The sequence below is a fragment of the Schistocerca nitens genome, chromosome 3 (genome assembly GCF_023898315.1).
Source record: "Schistocerca nitens isolate TAMUIC-IGC-003100 chromosome 3, iqSchNite1.1, whole genome shotgun sequence".
Lineage (NCBI taxonomy): Eukaryota > Metazoa > Arthropoda > Insecta > Orthoptera > Acrididae > Schistocerca > Schistocerca nitens.
In genome coordinates this window covers 218,503,003-218,521,731 of record NC_064616.1, presented here as the reverse complement: position 1 = coordinate 218,521,731, position 18,729 = coordinate 218,503,003, and the positions used below count along the sequence as shown (strand labels likewise).

Here is an 18,729-nt window from a genome sequence, read left to right as displayed (position 1 = left end):
TTCTCCGAGTACTTAGTGTTGACCAGTCTCATAAATTACGGGGAACCCTTACTTACATGGTTCAGGTAACCATTATCATTTAGGTTTATATCAATGTATTTTACATTCAGGAATATAATAAATATGACAGTAGAAATATATTATACACTTAACTATTAAGTAAATTTTAAGCAAAGAAACATTTATTATTCCCTGATGCACCCAATTTCAGTCATCTGACGACATGTCGTCACATGAGAAGCTGGACTTCTGGGTCAACATTCCATGCTCAACTTTTATGATAGCCAGAGTATGTGGAGCAGATACAGTGTCTGATCTACTTACAAGTGGGCAGCTTCCCTACCACAACTCATTTCATCTTAAGAATATCATGCAAGACACAGCTCAGGTAAAATACGAAGATTGAATCTGAATACACTATTTTGTCTGCTGTAATGAATGTATGTATATGATGCAACATCAAATAATATTAAGCTTAATTTTATTAGTGCACTGTTTTTCAAATAATACATTTACTTAAATATGCCAATTAATTTCAATATTTAGCTCTACCATATAAAGGAACTCGATTTTTTTCTGATTATGTCTCTTAACTGAACCTTCTATCAGATTTCACAGACTTCCTCAGATACTGAATGATGCTTTAATAATAACTTCTAAAGAAGGCAGCAAAATATATGTTACTAGGTATTGCATGTATTTGCTAAACTAAAAGAAGTATTATAAACATCCTAACTAACTTGGAATCTCCCTCAGTAAATCTCTCAAATGCTTTCTGCATTATTAATGAACAAAAAAAATCATGAGTTAACAAAATGATAACAGCTGGCATCTGTATTGAAAGAGCGGCAATTTTTCAGAAATAGTTTCCTGACATGTAGAGAATAAAAATGAGCCGTATCCTCATTCATTCAGAAGTTCATTACTTCTTAGTTGCAAGTGTCATAAGTGTAAGACTAAATATGTTAATTCTATTTGCTAACAGATTCTACTTCCTACACTGATAACTGTCACGCTTGCTGTATCATTGGAATATGAACTGTGTATACTATCTTACTGCACCAAACCATTCACTCAAGGGCTTTTCTTAAACATTCCAATCAGTTACAACATGGATGCAGTTTAAAGGTAACAAGCTCGTCGTCCATGCCTTGAAGGCCCAAGGGATGTCAATCAGCCGTTGTCATTGTTTGCCTTGCGCCATCATGTGGATGCAGTATGGAGGGGCATGCAGTCAGCACACTGTTCTCCTAGTCATTTTGACACCTTTCCAGACTGTGGAGCTGGCACTCCTCAATTAAGTAGCTCCTCAATTGGCATCACGAGATGGAGTGCACCCTGTAGCAGTCCTCTCACCAAAGAAAAATCCTTGGCAGTACTGGGAATTGAACCCAGGTCTTACACATTGCAGCCAGATACACTTACCCCTCAGCTGTCGAGATGGACACAGTTTAAAGTGCCTCTACATATAGTAATCAAATGAGATGGGCTCATTAGTATGGGTTGTGTTTAACCTTCACCTTTATGATGGCTTGAACTTAGCTGGGAACACTTCAAGTGGTGTCTGAATGTCTGTGGAGGAATGGCAGCCCATTCTTCCCAAAGAGCCGAAATCAGAGTAGGTAGTGATGTGGGATGCTGTGGTCTGGAGCAGAGTCAACATTCTGTCTCATCCCTAAGGAGTTCTGTTGGGTTCGGGTTGGGACACTGATTAGGCCAGTCCATTTCAGGAATGATGTTGTCCACAGACAGTTGTCCCACAGATGCTGCTTTATGACAGGGTGCATTATCATGCTGGTCCGATCAGTTGTACTCGAGCTGTTCCTTTACAGTATACAGTACACAATACTGGAAAACGTGTTCATATCCTTCCACATTAAGTGTTCTCTTAAGCACAATAAGGGGACCACACCATTCTCGTACAGTACCACGACCTCCATACTTCACTGTTAGTGCTATACATAATGACAGGTAATGTTCTCCAGGCATTTGCCAAATGCCAATCCTTCGGTCAGATTGTCATATGGTATAGCATGATTCATCAATCCAAATCACACTTTTTGAGCCATTCACTGTCAAGTGGGAGCACTCTGCACACCATCTCAAGCTTCGCCTTGTATTCACTATAGAAATGTGTTACTTGTGAACAGCTACTTGACCATGGTATCCCATTCTTTTTAACACTCTATGCACTGTCATTCTGCTAGCTGGCCTGCTGGTAGCACTTTGGAACTTGCTAGTGCTTCGTGCCACTGATTTTACAGAAATTTATTTATTTATTTTATTGGCCTTGTTTGTTACTGTGTGCTAATACAGTTCAGTTTTTATTATGCTTTTCTCTACTTATTAAGTAACAGTAATGCTTATATTATACAGATGGGATGGAGTTTTCTAATTTTAAATACTGCCATGAAATTATGAAATCTAAATAGATGGACTGGGAACAATGAAATGAAGTTATTAATTGTACTAATGAAAGAAGTTTGTGTGTGTGTGTGTGGGGGGGGGGCACATGCTTTTTGTTTTCATTCTTGTTGTTGTGGTCACCTTCTCTTTGGCAGTCTCATCCTAAAAATACAAATGAGAGGTACTCTTGCTATTAACTAATTCTGATTTTTCTCCCTTTTAGAGTCTCTTTGCCACTGCAGGGGCAAGAGGGTCGCCTGAACCTGTATTCCCTTCTCTCCTCCCCACCCCCACAAGTTGTAGGCTGAATGATGATGATTCTTTATACAGGAAATCTTCGGGTACTGTAGCTGATGATCATTGTTCAAAACCTATGCAGTGACTGGGATCGAACACAGGATTTTTGGATTAATAGTCAGATACTACCCATAGACCATGATGCCATCTGTATCAAGGATAATTTGAGGACTTTGCAGTGTTGATACAGGATCCTCCAACATGTTGTCCTCCTCCTACAGTCAAGACTTTGGCAATGTGTTTGTCTTTAAATATCATCATGCAGTAGCACTTTGTGAGCACCTTGTGAACTGCTTCCTCCTGGGGATGGGTTTCAACTAAATGGAATGGTCTGCGGTATCTGGTGACATGACCCTGATTTGTTATGCTTGAAACCAGTTAAAACTTGCAGTGCTTTGTCACAGAAACATACCTCACACACTGCATGACATTAGAAAAGTAGTAGTCAAAGAGTGAGACAAATGTGAGCAGAGAAGCAACATCTCAACTACTTTGTGGACAGCACACCAAGGTTTCCAGCATGTTACAATGCTCGGAGTGGAGCAACACAGTATTGAATGTTATCCAGCAGCAGATTTTGAGCCTCACTTTTGTACATAGGGTATTTATTTTTGTTATTGTTTTCCCTTCCCCCCCCCCCCCCCCCCCCCATGAAGTAGATTTTCGCCCCATTGAGTCTTAAGTTCCCACATTTTGGCAGATAAAACGTGTGTTGCAGTTTATTTGTTGGGTAGTCTTTCTAAATCAGCCATCCATTTGTTTTTCAAACGTCACATACCAACATTTGCTGTAAGCACTTTAAGGAAACCCTGGAATATCTAAATTTGATTGACTTCCGGATTTGAACTGTCATCCACCTAGAAGTGTCATCAATGAGATCTTGCTCAGTTTTTGTAGCATGGGGAAATTTGTGTGTGTGATGTTATATGAGACATGCAATGAATTCAGATAATTTTCTGCTGACATAAGTGCACACATTTCTGTTATTATTTCAGATGATATCGCAGATCTGTTTCCACTGTAATTTTGTTCTTGTGGAACAAACTGAAAATACAGCATCTTTGTACAGCCGATCAGTTGATGGATCTCATATATGTTTGTTACTTAAGGTGGATGTAAGTATCTGTATAAAGTAATGCCATACTATTTTCATTTTTTGACATGCTTTTTTATTCATCATACTTCATTGATGAATGAACATTCAGCCAGTAATTGAGATGGGTCTTGTCATATAGCATAACACATAGAGAGGAAATTGTTCTCATATTTTTAAATTGTTTATATTCTCCTTGACTTGTCCAACTGTTGTCTCTTGATGCTTGCTAATTTGTGATAAAAAAATTTTCAGTGTTCGTGTACAGCAATATCAATTGATGGTAAAAGTGACAATGAGGTGCTATTAAGCAATATCATCAGTGAAATAGAGAAACTACTTCAGCCTGGCTCTTGATTACTTTTGTAATTAATTAATGGGGGTCTGGGATATGAATTGTTATTTAGTCAAAGTGCTGACATGAATCTTCCTGAATGATTGATTGTGTTTGTCCAGACATGTTATTCTTTTTTATGTTCATTAAAAAGTTTTCTACATAAATATTTATTGTTTTTGAAGTTCTCTTCATCTTCCTACTCCCTTGCATCAAATTCTTCTTTAAATATGTGTGGAAGTTGAATAATGGAACAGTCTGACATCAAAAATAAAAGTCAGCATAGTTGTGTATAATGATAATGGAATGTGACTGGATGGAAAATCAACCAAAGAAGTTCTTTGCTTGATTCCAAGAGGTAAAAAATTGCTAAGGCAAGGACCCAATTTAAGGTGGATGAATGACATTAGAAAACATTTAGGACCAACATCAGTGTGTACAATTGAAGATCATAATGCATGGAAAATTGTAAAAAGAGGCCTTTGTCCCACAGCACGTATGTCTAATGGATGATACAGTGTGATTATGTATTAAAACGTAAGCAGGTGTTTGAGGCCCAGATAATCAGCATGCACTAACAGTAAAATAAACAAATCGCTATGAAACTGCAAAACCACTTAAGCTGTTCTTGGTGTTCACCACACAGGAACCTGACTTGGTTGAAGTAAGGTTAGGATGACTCAAACGGTGCTACTTCCAAGTGATTCATGATATTTGAAGTAGCTGTGATGAAGTGATTAGTATTAACATTTAAAAAAGGATCTGTATTCTGGAAGCAGGTATTGTTTCTACTATATGAGTAACCGTTTAAAGAATGACCTGCAGTGTGCACAAATTTGCATTATAGACACATTAAACTGCTACTGTATGCAAAAATAAAAATGCATTATAAACCTTTGTATGAGGATACATTTGCCCTCAACAGACAGCTGAAGCATTGAGCAGTTGCCAGGCACATAAAGAGTGATTCCCACCTAAACTTCTGGAAGAGTCATTTCCTCCCTCTGTTAAAAACAACCCAAAACAGACAATAGTTTTAGTTATGTAATGTTCCTTAGATCATTGTCATTATTATTTTATCGATATGATGTGACTTACCGAACGAAAGTGCTGGCAGGTCGATAGACGCACAAACAAACACAAACATACACACGAAATTCAAGCTTTCGCAACAAACGGATGCTTCATCAGGAAAGAGGGAAGGAGAGGGAAAGACAAAAGGATGTGGGTTTTAAGGGAGAGGGTAAGGAGTCATTCCAATCCCGGGAGCGGAAAGACTTACCTTACCTTAGGGGGAAAAAAGGACAGCACACACACACACACACACACACACACACACACACACACACACACACACACACACACACACCCCCTCAACACCAGCTAAATACACTACACAGCTGATACATCCATGCCAGAATCTTTAGGGTAGCTTAAAAGGCAATTTGTTCACTGGTCGGTTGAAGAGAGGTTCCATAAATTCAGGAAGGAATGTGGAGCTCCATGTAGTGCAAACCATATGCTCAGAAACATGTGGTCTTTTGGGAAGTGGAGAGGAAAAACACAGTCACATTATTAAAAGGAGCAAAAGATATTGTGGCAACAGTTCTTGAACTCAATCCAGGTGGAGTGTCCTTAATGCTGCAACAAACAATGGGAAACATTGCACAGACCATAGATCCTCCAAACCAGGATCCAACTTTCATCCATTACTGAGCAAGTACTGTGCTGGGATTTCTGATCCACTGATAATGGAGTATACAACTGCCACTTCTGCATGTGGGGATCTAGATTCAGCATTGTCTGCCACATATCAGCAAGTCATGACAGAATCTGTTAAAATACATTACAGTACAGTACTGAGCCAGAATATCGTACACAAATGGGAGAGAGGACTGAAGTGAGGGACAATTAACCTTTGATGATACTAGTAATGATTTGATCTCAATGTAACTTCATTTAATCTCTGAACAGGAGGAACATAACATACTTGTCTCTGCATAAGGCATAATTTTACTCTTGCATGGTACTTTATTCCAATAGTAGACCTACCTTCTAACTGTGCCTGTGCCTGTATTTTGGTACTTTTCACTGCTCTCTAATGAGGAATACAGTCAGTTCAAAATGTATGTACTTGAATTATTGAGACCGAAGCAAAAGTATCTGAAATGAGACACACCTGCGAAACATACACAAAAAACGGACTAGTAGCAAGCAAGAATTACAGGATCGATAAGTGCTGCTGTAGTGTCACATGTTACTGGCTGCCTCATGTGCCATGTAGTTATGCTATGAGTTGGTGCTCATATAGCAGCTCTCACTTTTCCTTTTTGTAACCATTAGTTGGTTATATTGCCTTTAGTACTATTTAAAAGACATCACTGATTGTTTTATTTTTATCTTTTTGTTGTCAATTAGAAGTAGAAGGGACTATCCTTCTCGTGTGTGGACATAGGTGAATTTGCCACTGTCAGGAAACAGTGGGAAGCTGTGTTCACAACATTTCATAAGGCTTCAGGCTGCTCCCCTAAGCTGCAGTGATGCCGAGGCACCAGTGGTGAAAGCTGTGACACATGGTGCCATCAGAATCCCTTGGAAATCTCAATGTCACTGTATCTTCTGATGTACAACATCTGATCAGTTTGTGAAGGTGGAGATGGACAGTGGTGGGTTCACATACCTTCATGCAGAAGGCAAATATAGGATGGAACTGCCCAGGTATGGGGTGCTGTGCATTGTTGGTAGAACACGAGCCAGTGACAGATTTCTCATGTTCAGACAAGCACGGTGAGTGGATTTGTTGGTCATTGTGAACTCCAGCATTAAGTGGGAACTGTAACTCTGTGAGGCAATTGGAGGCAGGCCCAGAAAGAAGGCTAATGAGCAATTGGTATGCTTGTTGGAACGCCTCACATGGGATGGTGTGGAGGCTACTGAACATACTGGGTGCAACCAGTTGCAAATAGCATCTCGTGTTGACGTGAATGACGCTTGTGCTAGGGTTCTGAGCCAATACTCAGTTCCTTTACACGGTTGACTAAATTGGTGAAATTAGCTAGCCTCAGATGAGGGGTAAGAACGAGGCTCGCTATACATAGCACCATACCCAGAATAGAGTGTAGACATCTGATTTGGACCTGGATGGAAGACCTAAACCAGGTCCCATAACTAGTCCCACTTATTAAATGTAATGATGTCTGCATTGTATTTGAAATGGAAAGCTGGATGAACCACAAGTGAATAGTCACAAAATACAAAATTCAGATTACAATATATACAGCAAGGACAGGCTAAATGCAAATGGTGGTGGCACGTTTACTGCTGGAAAGAGCTCGCTAACAGCTAGGGAAGTTATAACAGAATGTGAATGAGACATAATCTGGGTAAAGGTAAGCATCAATTATTAATAAGATTCTTTTATGGACCATCTGCCTTTGGAGTCATTGTAGCAGAGTGCTTCAGAGAAAAATTGAAGCATATCTCAAGTAAGTTTCGCGATCATGCTATTATAATTGGGAAAGATTTCAAACTGCCAGTTATAGAATGGGAGTCTCATGAGTTTAGAACTGGTGCCAGAGACTGGGATTCATGTGAGACTGTTATTAATGTCTTCTATAAAAATAATTTTGAGCAGGTAGTTTGAGAACAACCTCATGAGGGCAGTGTCATAAGATCTCATAACAGTCAACAGACCTGAAATTATAAAATAGGGAACCATAGGGAACTGGACCTGTCATCACAAGAATGTCATAAAATCAGTGACTATAGGTGTTATACGGAATGTTTATTTTTGCTTACCAAGAGTGCTAGAGAACAACTGCATGCACAGTATCTGAGTAGTCAGTCAAATATTCAGGTTTTAGATGAAGATGCGGGCCAAAAATGGATGAAATTTAAAAACATTGTACAGTAGACCTTAAACCAATAAGTGTTGAGCAAGGGTGTGAGGTGTGGCTACACTTACTCTGGTTCAGTAGCCATGTTAGAAAGTTACTAAAAAAGGAAAGAAAGTTTCATCACAGATTTAACCCTTTAACAGCCACTGGTAAATATACAGGGTGTACATAAAGTCCAGGAACACTTTCAATTACTTATTGCACAAGAACCAAACATTGTACAGATATCATAAATATGTCATTTTGAAGGGAAACCCTGAAAGTTTTTTCCATGTATACTGCCACAGCATAGTTTGGCAATTTGCCAATAGTCAGCACTAGTCGCAAATACGGCGAGTTCTTGTGCGAGAGCACTGTCACTGGACATTCCTTCTTGGACATGTTGCAACAATGGCTGATGCCTCAAATGCAATCAGACTTTCTGTTCATCTTTCAGCGGGATGGGGCTCCACCCCATTTTCATTGTGAAGTTCATGGGTATCTGAACACAGAGCTGCAGCATCGATGGGTTGGCCATGTTACAGAAGGGGACAGCTGTTTCATGAAATGGCCTCCCAGATCACCAGATCTCACTCCGTGTGACTCTTTTCTGTGGAGACACATTAAAAATCTTGTGTATGTACCGCCTCTACCACGTGATGTAGCAGAGCTCCAGGAGAGAATACGGGAAGCGACTGCCACAGTTGACGATGCCATGCTGGGACGGGTATGGCAAGAATTTGATTACCGTATTGCTGTCTGCAGGGTCACTCATGATTCGCATCTCGAATGTTTGGGGGGGGGGGGGGGGGGAACCACTTTCAGAGTTTCTCTTCAAAATGCAATATGTATGACATCTGTACAATGTTTAGTTCTGGTGCAATAAATAATTGAAAGTGTTTCCGGACTTTATGTACACCCTGTATATACTACTGGCCTTACATGCTGTTTATTACTTTATTTACTACAGGCAATTTATTTTTAATATATTCACAATGGGTTATTTGATACATATGAATACCATTTGTATGTTTCTCAAGTCAGTAGGCTTGAGACGTTCGTGAACAAAGAGTACCCATCTAAATCAAGCTGGTTTTGTGTTCAGCTAGAATTTGTTGCCTGTGAATTTACTCTTCCAATATAAACAATCAAACGTGTAATTCACAGTATCATTTCCTGTATTATAAAGCATAAAATCATTACAGGAATAGTGTGTCAGCCTACTTACAGCTAGTACATGCTGTATATGCCAGCAAACACAATATCCTGAATTCAGTCCCTAGTTACATCCAATTTTACCGATTACATACTGCAAAATGCTGCTTCTAGTGAAGAATGAACATTGCAGATAATATTGCTTCCCACAGTATCTCAAATATTAGTCCCTTATCTCATACTGAACTGCTGGGTAAAGGTTACAGAAGAGCACGCACCAGTTTCAGAACTTGGAGAAGACTTAGAATGCTGATGATGTAGCTACTATTTTTACCATTTCAAACACTACTACAGTAATTGATAGCAGTTTGGGTAACAGTGTAATGTGGACGTGTGGTGAAACGTCTAGTGCAGATTCAGCAGGTAGCATATACCGTTTGCTGTGCTTCAAGAAGCACTTTATAAAAAGCCACTAAACTGACTCCGATACTGTGGTTGCAAATATAGATTTAATATCTATGGCCTACAGTTGGTTGTCCTTTCCCTTGGGATATGTCTTCCTCCTGATGGCATTTTTTACTAACAGACATTTATATTGATGATTTCATGCAGATTTTTTTCAAACTTACCACTGAAACTGTCGTGTAGGACTGTTTCCAAATAATACTCTCGTCTATAGGAAGGTTGTATTCCCAGAAGACTTGCGAAATGTGGAAAGACCTGCAGGGAATTTATGATTGGTGCATGGATTGGCAGTTGTCCCTGAATGTAAATAATTTTAACATTGTGAATAAATAGAGGAAGAGACCCTATTATTGTTCATTTACACTTTGCAATGAAGCACAAACAGTAACAATCATGAGACACTTAAAATAACCAAAGTGACCTTAGGAGGATAACCACATAAAACTGTTACTACAGCTCTGTTCCAAAAACAAACATCCAGCTAAGCTCAACAAAAGAATGCTTCCATATTATGTGATGGGTGGCAGAGTCACTACTTTTTCACTTTAGAATTGGCAATATATATTTACTAATAGTCTAGAAACAGTAGAAAAAATTAAGAGAAATATGACCAGAAGTGATCCTTTCAAATAAAGGCGTATTTATCTATTATTCCATTCAAAACATTAGTACACGAAGGAACTCAAACCTGGATCAATTCTGTAACTTTGTTGATAAATACTGAATAGCTTAAAATTTTGTTACATCTGTTAATGAGGGTATGTTTTCATATATCCTCCATCATATGATGGGCCTCATGGGGAGACTACTCTCATAATTATTAATAATAAACCCCAATCCATAACCTGTACTAATTGTAGAATGATACTGTAATGATAATCTTCGGCTACAGGATCTCTTAAAATTTACCTGAATCAAACTAGTCCACTATTTTCATAACACTGTACAGCTTTCTGCAGTGTCTATGCACACTTTATTAACAGAAACCAAAATGAAAATTCAAAAAAATTTAGTGCAGCAGTCTGTCACAGAATGAAAATAATGACAAGTGATGTAAAATCTCGCTTTACGCAAAGCAAGACAAGCTGGAAAAGGAGTAATAGAGGTTCTACCAGTCAATTCATATTTCAATTTTTACTACTCTACTCACACCAATCCATCAAACTAATTGAGTGATAGTAATCAAAATTTATTTCACAAATCATCATACATGGCAGATAAGACTGTTAAATGTTCAGAAACATTCAGTAAATGACACATTAATACTGCGTATTTAAATTCTTGTACAAAATTTCTGACAAAGTTGTTTTTCTTTGAAAAATTACAAATATTCAATCACAAATAAAAAAGATACTATTTGTGTGTCAGTAAATGCATAAATGCACTGCTTTAAGTGTTCTGACTTTACTAGAGAATCACACGCCGCAGCAAATCTCAATACAGAAAGCCACGCAATAGTATTATTACAAAGGATGAATTAAAATAATTACCTTCTATTTATGTGGATGAATAAACTATTACAATTTATTTCTCCATTTACAAATATTTATAGGACAATACAGTTATTTGTTACATTTCAAAATTACTGTAGATATATCCCCTCCCACCCATCTCCCTTCAGTGCAGGACCATTCCATCAGATAAATACCTAGGCAATTTTTAATTCCTTCATCACATGTTCAGCAAATCATTTGAAATATAGAAAAACAGTCATGGATAAACCCAATATCTCAGTTCATTTAATAACACAAACCCAAACAAATGGGGGCAGACTTTCAGGAATAGGTTTCTGCACAGTCCATACTAATATGTTATTGGTGCAATAAATGGAGAATTCAGTCTTGAATAACACTTTCAGATACAAAAGAATACTGCAGTAACATTTTAAAATGGCACTTATATAAACATAAAAAAAGCTTTCCCTACATGCCATTTTCAATAAAGACAATGTGAAATACAAAACTTCTCACAAATATACATTAGAAAATTAATTATTAAAACATAATAATACTTTATGCAACATAAAAATAAATTAATAGAGATGTCTTCTGTTTCACAGCAATTACCCCTCTCTTAATGCCACATTTAGTAACTCTCCTTAAAAATTGACAGTCTTTAGCAATATCAGATTATAAATATGTGACTAAAATATGTAAATCGAGCCCTGCACTGGAATAAAACTTTCAAAAACAAACTACAAGCAAATGTTTATAAACTGGAAATACTTTTCCAGAAGATGAACAACAGTGTGAATCTTACAAGTAATGGAAGCTCTTTCATGTTACTAATAAAAAAGTACAAAATGAAGTCTCTCTGGTTTTACATTAAACTATGCACACAAGGCCAACTTACACCGTGATCAGTTCAAGGCCACCTCAGTCATTTCTGTTGATTGCTTAGGCCACATGTTACAAACAAAACTGTTTTCAATTTTAAAAGTAACAGCACATGAACCATATTGCAGATTCAAACCTGACTGCGCATAGAACTACTGTTTGAAAAATTTCTATAACACCATACCACCACCTTCCAACACTGTGCAGTTGTCATTTGGTAAATTAGATAGATCAACTGTGTTCTGTACCTGTGTCAGATTGTAAGTCTACTCTCTCTGAACTTACATAATGACAAACGAAATACAGTAGCATGGAAATCATTGCCCATTTTTTATTTAAGAACTTAGTATGGTGTAGTCACATGGTAAGTGATGTCACCATAAGATTATGAAAGATAAATGAGTTCCAGCATATTTTTACTTTTCGTATGTTATGAAACTGCTGTTGAGAAATGACAACACACTACTCTATGTCAAACAGGGTAAATGTCCATGACGTGGTTAATACACATACATATGGACAATAACATGATTAATTTTACTGATATTGACAGAGTGAGCAGGAATGTATTCTCAGCTCCACCAAGATTAGTTATATTTTACTTTAAAGATTGTTATCTTGACAGACTCTGTACTGGTTAAAGTAAACAAATACGTGTTACATACAAAAATACAAAATCCGTACAAATAATACATTCTTATATGGAACTGGTGACATATCGGACTAGAATTGGTCACATATGATAGAGAGCTTCTGACAATCATCTTATGCTAATGTTGTTAATACCCAGTCCTCTTACATTGGATAGCACTGTGTAACTTCTCAAATGTATATCTAATATGTTTTAATAGAATCCCAGCTAAAATTAATAGGGATGGTGCCAGCCACTACAGTATGCATGATGGCAATGCATCAGTTTCAGGTAGCTGTTGGGCAGATAATCAACATATGAGAAGACAGAAGTGTATATACTGTGTCAAACCAGAAACCATTCAATATTCTACACACTTCTCTCATGATTGGGTGATATTTTGTTATGCAGTTCTCAAATTTCTATGATGATATGGCTAACAATTCTACTAACTGGCACTACCTGAGAAATTAATAGGTAAAAGCACTGTCTGCTGGGGTATATTTTACAGATTTATTGTGAAAGAACAAAAATGTGGTAGGTGAATAAAAAATATTGTAGCTTTGGCAGCAAATATTTCCAATCATTTAAAAAAAATGGAGTTTGGTGGCACACTGATGTGTAGCATAGTCCAAGATATAGGCTGAGGTGGAATTTGATATGTTTTGCTGCGAGTTGATGGGAGCAATGACTGATTTTGAGAGAGGTACCTTGGCTACAGCTCCTGAGCAGTTCAAGCAGTAATTCAGAAGACAGCCAGTGATCAGAGCATATTTATGTCTAGTTAATTCACACTGTAGCTTAGACTTTGTATCATGAGCCAAAGAATTGTTATGGTGAATACCTTGTGAAATATGGGATTAGGACAGCTGCTTATTCAAATGCATAGCACAGTCAGTGGTTATATTTGTGTCAGGATTCAACACAACTCATTACTACAACAAAACACTTTGGCTACTTACAGCCAATTGTCGACACACCCAGTAATGTTTTAATCACACTTCACAATAAGTGCTGCCAACATTACTCCACACAACAAACAATAATGGGACTGCTCCAATCTTGGCCTTCGCCCCCTCTTATAGGCTTTCCAGAAATGAATGGCCGTTACTCCAAGGAAAATATAAACAATAAGACTTGGAAGTTTTCACATATGTAAAATCCGACATAAGGTGGCACCTATAGGACTGGTTATCTTTCCTAAATACTTTATCTGCAGGAACATTTTAATTTTCAAGCCACTATACAGTACCAAAGTACTAAACACATCAACATCACATATAAATTTTATTATGTTAATGTGTAGAAACTATTACACTGACTGTAAAACCTGTAACATATCTGTGTTGAAGCTGCCATTTTATTACTAAAAGTGACTAAATGAAAATACAGAAACAATATTCACAACATAATATAAATCATGTACTGGTATTAGATGCATTAAGTTTGTATTGCATCAATGAATAAACCAAATGAAATAGGAGAAATTAGGTTAATGCAAGTCAGTTCACTGACTATAAAACCACATTGTGTATGATTGACCACATAAAAGTAATCCACTAGAAATGTAGATCATCTTACTATTAAGGAAGAAAGGTCTCTTATTGAATGAAAATCTATCATGTCACTAATTTAATAAGAAAATTAAATGATTCTTATAAGCAAAACAGCATGTATCAGTCAACCACAATTTCACTGCACCTGCAGAAAGAGGGTGCCATGGAAGAGGCCTAGTGCAATAATATTGTGCTCAGTTAATGCCCATACACATTCCTTCTAACAGATAAATTCAAATTTTGAATGCAGAATATGAACACAGCCGGCTGCAAACAGGGAGAGGGGGCGTAAAGGAAGATAGTGCACTTACCCCTTTCCCCTGGAATCTGGATTACAGAGTTTTTAGTCATCACAGAATCCTCACACACTTCTATAAGTGATCTACCTACAGCAAGTACTGAGCGAACACCAATATTTTTTTTTTTTTGTCACCTACAAAATTTATTTCTTGTGGCACAACCCATTTTTAAACCGACAGAATCATTAAAATAAAATGGTAATTTTAGAGTCTTGCCACCCCCCTCCCCCTGACAAATTTCTGCGGATGCCCATGAATATATATGAAATGAAATAATTATAAAATAAAATCTCTATGATGCACATCTGCCAGACCATAAGAGATTCTCTAGTTAAATGTGCGTTTGTTGAAAGACATACATAAATACAACAATAAACACACTTCATCGATATACTTACTAAGTTCGCTCTACAGTATGTTAAATGTAGATTTCTGAGAATGCAATTAAGCCCTTGTTTATTTGGTAGCAACGTTTTTAAAATATAAAAATAATGAAGTGTCAGTAATGTAACAAAAGCCAATTACTTCAAAAACATAATGACAGCCACTAAAATACAGCAGATCTGTATTTGAGATTACAATAAAGTGCTTAAGAATTTGACAGAAATTTTTCTATGATATAAACATAACATAGTGTCAGTACTGTCACAACTCAGATTAGTGCATACAGAGAATGTCCCCATTGACATATCAACAACTCTTTTTAAGCTACAGGTAATACTATATGATTATAATTATGACTGGAAATATTACACAAAATCATGCTCAATGCTAATTCACTATTTCATGCCACATCTTTCATCTGCATTTTGAACAAATGCCTACATTACACCACCTGTAAGTACACATATTACCATAAATCAAAGTGTGTTCAATATCAGATTCTGGTATTGAAGACAATGGCAACAGACCTTGCAACCAACCAATGGACTGCCATTAATCAAGTGCAGATTTCCTCGCAAATGACGTTAAAGATGAGATTTCACTGGGATCAGTAGCTAATCGGCTGAATTCAATCTCCTCATTACAATTGCTGCGTATATCTGCTTCTGATGGCCATTGTTTGTGAGAGGGGGCATATAAAACAATAAGTGCAAATATGTAAATATTCCACATGCTATAGACACCCGTGAAAAAAGCTGATGTGAATTCAATCTCTATTTGATCATTCCACTTCCACCGACCCTCAGATACTTGTCCCAGAATGAAGCCCACAACAGTCATTAATGCACAAAGCAATGTAGCTAACATGAGGAACTTGAATCGATATATTACTCCCTGGTAATGTAAACGGCGTGCACAAGACAATGAAGGCAGTGCTGATCTTTTAGCACTTATGTTGCAAAACACTGCCCAAATTCTGTAAGTTAGAAATAGAAAATATACTCCTGCTGATATACCAGCCAATATAATGAAAGATAGGGCCAAATTTGTTCCCAGTTCTGTATCCCAAATGGAGTAGAATGGATTTCTTAGTTGCACTCCACGTTCACATATATCAAACACCAAAAGAGAAATGCAACCAGTAGCTACAGCACTCAGATGTTTCCAGTAGGTGCGCAGCGTATTTTTTTCCGCAGTATCTTGAATCATCAGATGCTCTCCAGCAAATATCAACCAGAAGGACAGCAGTGTTGCGTAAAATATGCCTTGCCGTATGTCACAAAGGAGCAACATGAAAGGCATGTCAAATGAGAGTGTTAAATATTCAAGTGGTGCATTCAACACAGTTAGTGCAATTCCTAAAGAAAACAGCATGTACTCCAAAAGTGCTGGGGAGCGAGACAACTGATGCACTCTTTTCCAGAACCATACCATTATACCAATAATTATTGGGAAGAATACGCTTTTAAGAGACACCCAAACTTTTGTAAAACCTCCATTCTGATTAATGGTAACTAGCCACAAGTCTTCTACATGTCCCAGACCTTTGTTAATGGTTTTATTGGCATCCACTGGCAGGCGAATATTTAATAAATAGAAATCATGATGAAGAGAACCTAACTCAAACAACGGAACTAATGAACAGTTATAGTTGTAACCAGGTTTTCTATCAGATGAACACTCAAGGATCCTTTCTTCAACTGAAGCGGCATAACTTTTCCAGTCGTCATCGGCATCACCTTTATTTCGATAAGCCAGCCTTGCATTTAGCGTCAACGGAACGCGCGGCTCCATTTCATCGACTCCTTTTTGGTACACTATATCAATCTGTAGGATTCCAATAAGATTTTGTTGCCACCGCGAGTAATCATGCATTAAACTGTCTCTTGGTAGTGGAATTTGAAAAACGAAGACAATATTATTTGCTTGCATATTTGGCTCAGTGTGATCGTGTATATCAATTGTTTGACATTTACCGCGACCTCGAGCGTAGAACCACTTCTCGGTGTTATTTTTGGGATCAGGATCCCAACATTTTGTGGCCAAAATGTGGTCTGCGGTAGACGGCGTCGGTGCAACAAGTCCGCCAATCAGAAAACAAATAACCTGACATAACATTAAAAAACATATCAGTATGGTCAGCTTTCTCCCACTTAGATTTTCTAATATCGCCCCCGCCATTAATCAACTGTTCCGTCAAGCACTCAACACAAAACACAAACAATCCCTTCTGCGCAAACAATAGGAGTATGACCGCCACAACATACGTCAAAACGAAAACTATTGCAGTGATCATACGAATACAGATATGTTGGTCTTAAATTACCCGATCTAAAGTCTTTGTTCGGCCTTATATCGATGTACATCGATGTTCAATTTTCGAGGAATTATTGAAGTTCCAATTTAACGGTCAGCCAGAAAAACGTGAAACAGTTATTCCGACACACTGCAATAAAAAAATATGATGCCCCTACTATGAGCAGATACAACCAAAGCTTAATTTATACCGATTTCCATATTCCGAAAATCACTGTGAAGTGCTTGGCAGAGGGTATTTTGTGATGTACCACACATTATTTGGAGCCTGGGAAAGATTACTGTCGAAAGCCTCTTTGTGACTTGTAAAGAATCTGGTAGTGATGGGCAAAGGCGTTCTTTTTAAGGAACCATTCTTTTTGAGATACGATAGTTCTTTTTATTGAATTAGTTCAATTGAGCTACATAGTACCTTCTTATTGTTTAAGTACCGGTACCAATAAATAATAGTACTTACAAAACACTTTAAACTAACAAAATTCATTGCCTAAAAAGTTGAACGACCTTTGGAACAAATGCAGTGTGCATATACCTAAGAAGTTTTTTTATTGCACATGTAATCTTTTTTGATGATGGGCTGAGCATTTTCAATTGTAACCCAAGCCTTTACTGGGGTACCTGAGTCGTGGGAACCACTAACTTAGATTAAATTCTTCACATTGTCATCAAGAGTATTTATCTGTTTCCAAGAGTTTTGTGTTATATAATAGGATCTGTAAAAAAAAAAAAAAAAAAAAAAAAAAAAAACTCATTTCTATTTAATAGTTCACAAAAATTAACTCCCTTACCTAAGATGGGAAAGAAATACTTAGCCTACATAAAGTATAAATAAGGTGTAAAAAAACGAATAGAACTGTGTAGTAGGTGCAAGCAAACATTTATTAGAAATAATGTTACAAGGGATTGGAGGACTGGGCCTGGAAACTGAACTAAACAATGTAAAGTAATGGTACAGTTTAAGTCTCCCAGTCAGATGCAGTTTGCACAGCTGACCATTACTACAGAACTCTGGAAACTTATAGATCCTGGAGTTGGGTGTACACAATATCTGGGGAAGGAGATTCATGCATGTGCATTCTAACTTCCAGCAGGCAGGAGAAGTGAGGGGTAAAAGAATGATAGTTCACTAGTTTACTAAAATATTCTGAATAGTTTATTTCCCAAAACTGTTCATTTGAACTAGCTCATTCATGAATGACATCCCTAAGAGCCTTATCTACTCTAACAGGTGCTTACGGGAATGATATATCGGTGGCTGTATTATACAAAGTGAATCAGGGGGAAAGGTACATGCTTTTAGAGGTGATAATAGTGGCGATTCTGAACAAAAACTTCAAATAAACATGTGCCTCTTTCTTAACCATATCCAACATACAGCTGTTTGAAAATCACGAGTGTCAGTTTCATATCCTTCTTCGCCAGCACTCACGTGTGAATACAACCCAAGTGACCTTGGGCTACATAGTGTGGTCTTGGTGACCACTTCGATGTGTTATTCCCTTGCGCATGGTAGAGTGACAAGCCCTGCATGCTTACACATTGTTTACCTTATGCCTCAGTACTACAGTTGTTGCCCATGTGT

At 37.5% G+C, this 18,729-nt stretch overlaps 2 protein-coding genes across 2 annotated transcripts in view; one reads left to right on the top strand and one right to left on the bottom strand.

The window, feature by feature from the left end:
• The window catches only part of LOC126248173 (AP-3 complex subunit delta-1), a 507,526-nt gene extending 503,275 nt beyond the window's left edge, over nt 1-4,251 (top strand). Inside the window, exons 27-28 of the mRNA XM_049948943.1 lie at nt 3,699-3,818; nt 4,052-4,251. Of these exons, the coding sequence (XP_049804900.1) occupies nt 3,699-3,818; nt 4,052-4,153 (222 nt within the window). The 3' untranslated portion in view covers nt 4,154-4,251. The remainder of the gene's footprint in view (nt 1-3,698; nt 3,819-4,051) is intronic.
• The window catches only part of LOC126248174 (protein wntless-like), a 212,524-nt gene extending 195,435 nt beyond the window's left edge, over nt 1-17,089 (bottom strand). The window contains exon 1 of the mRNA XM_049948944.1: nt 14,294-17,089. Within this exon, the coding sequence (XP_049804901.1) occupies nt 15,384-17,012 (1,629 nt within the window). The 5' untranslated portion in view covers nt 17,013-17,089 and the 3' untranslated portion in view covers nt 14,294-15,383. The remainder of the gene's footprint in view (nt 1-14,293) is intronic.
• Between the last annotated feature and the right edge of the window lie 1,640 nt (nt 17,090-18,729).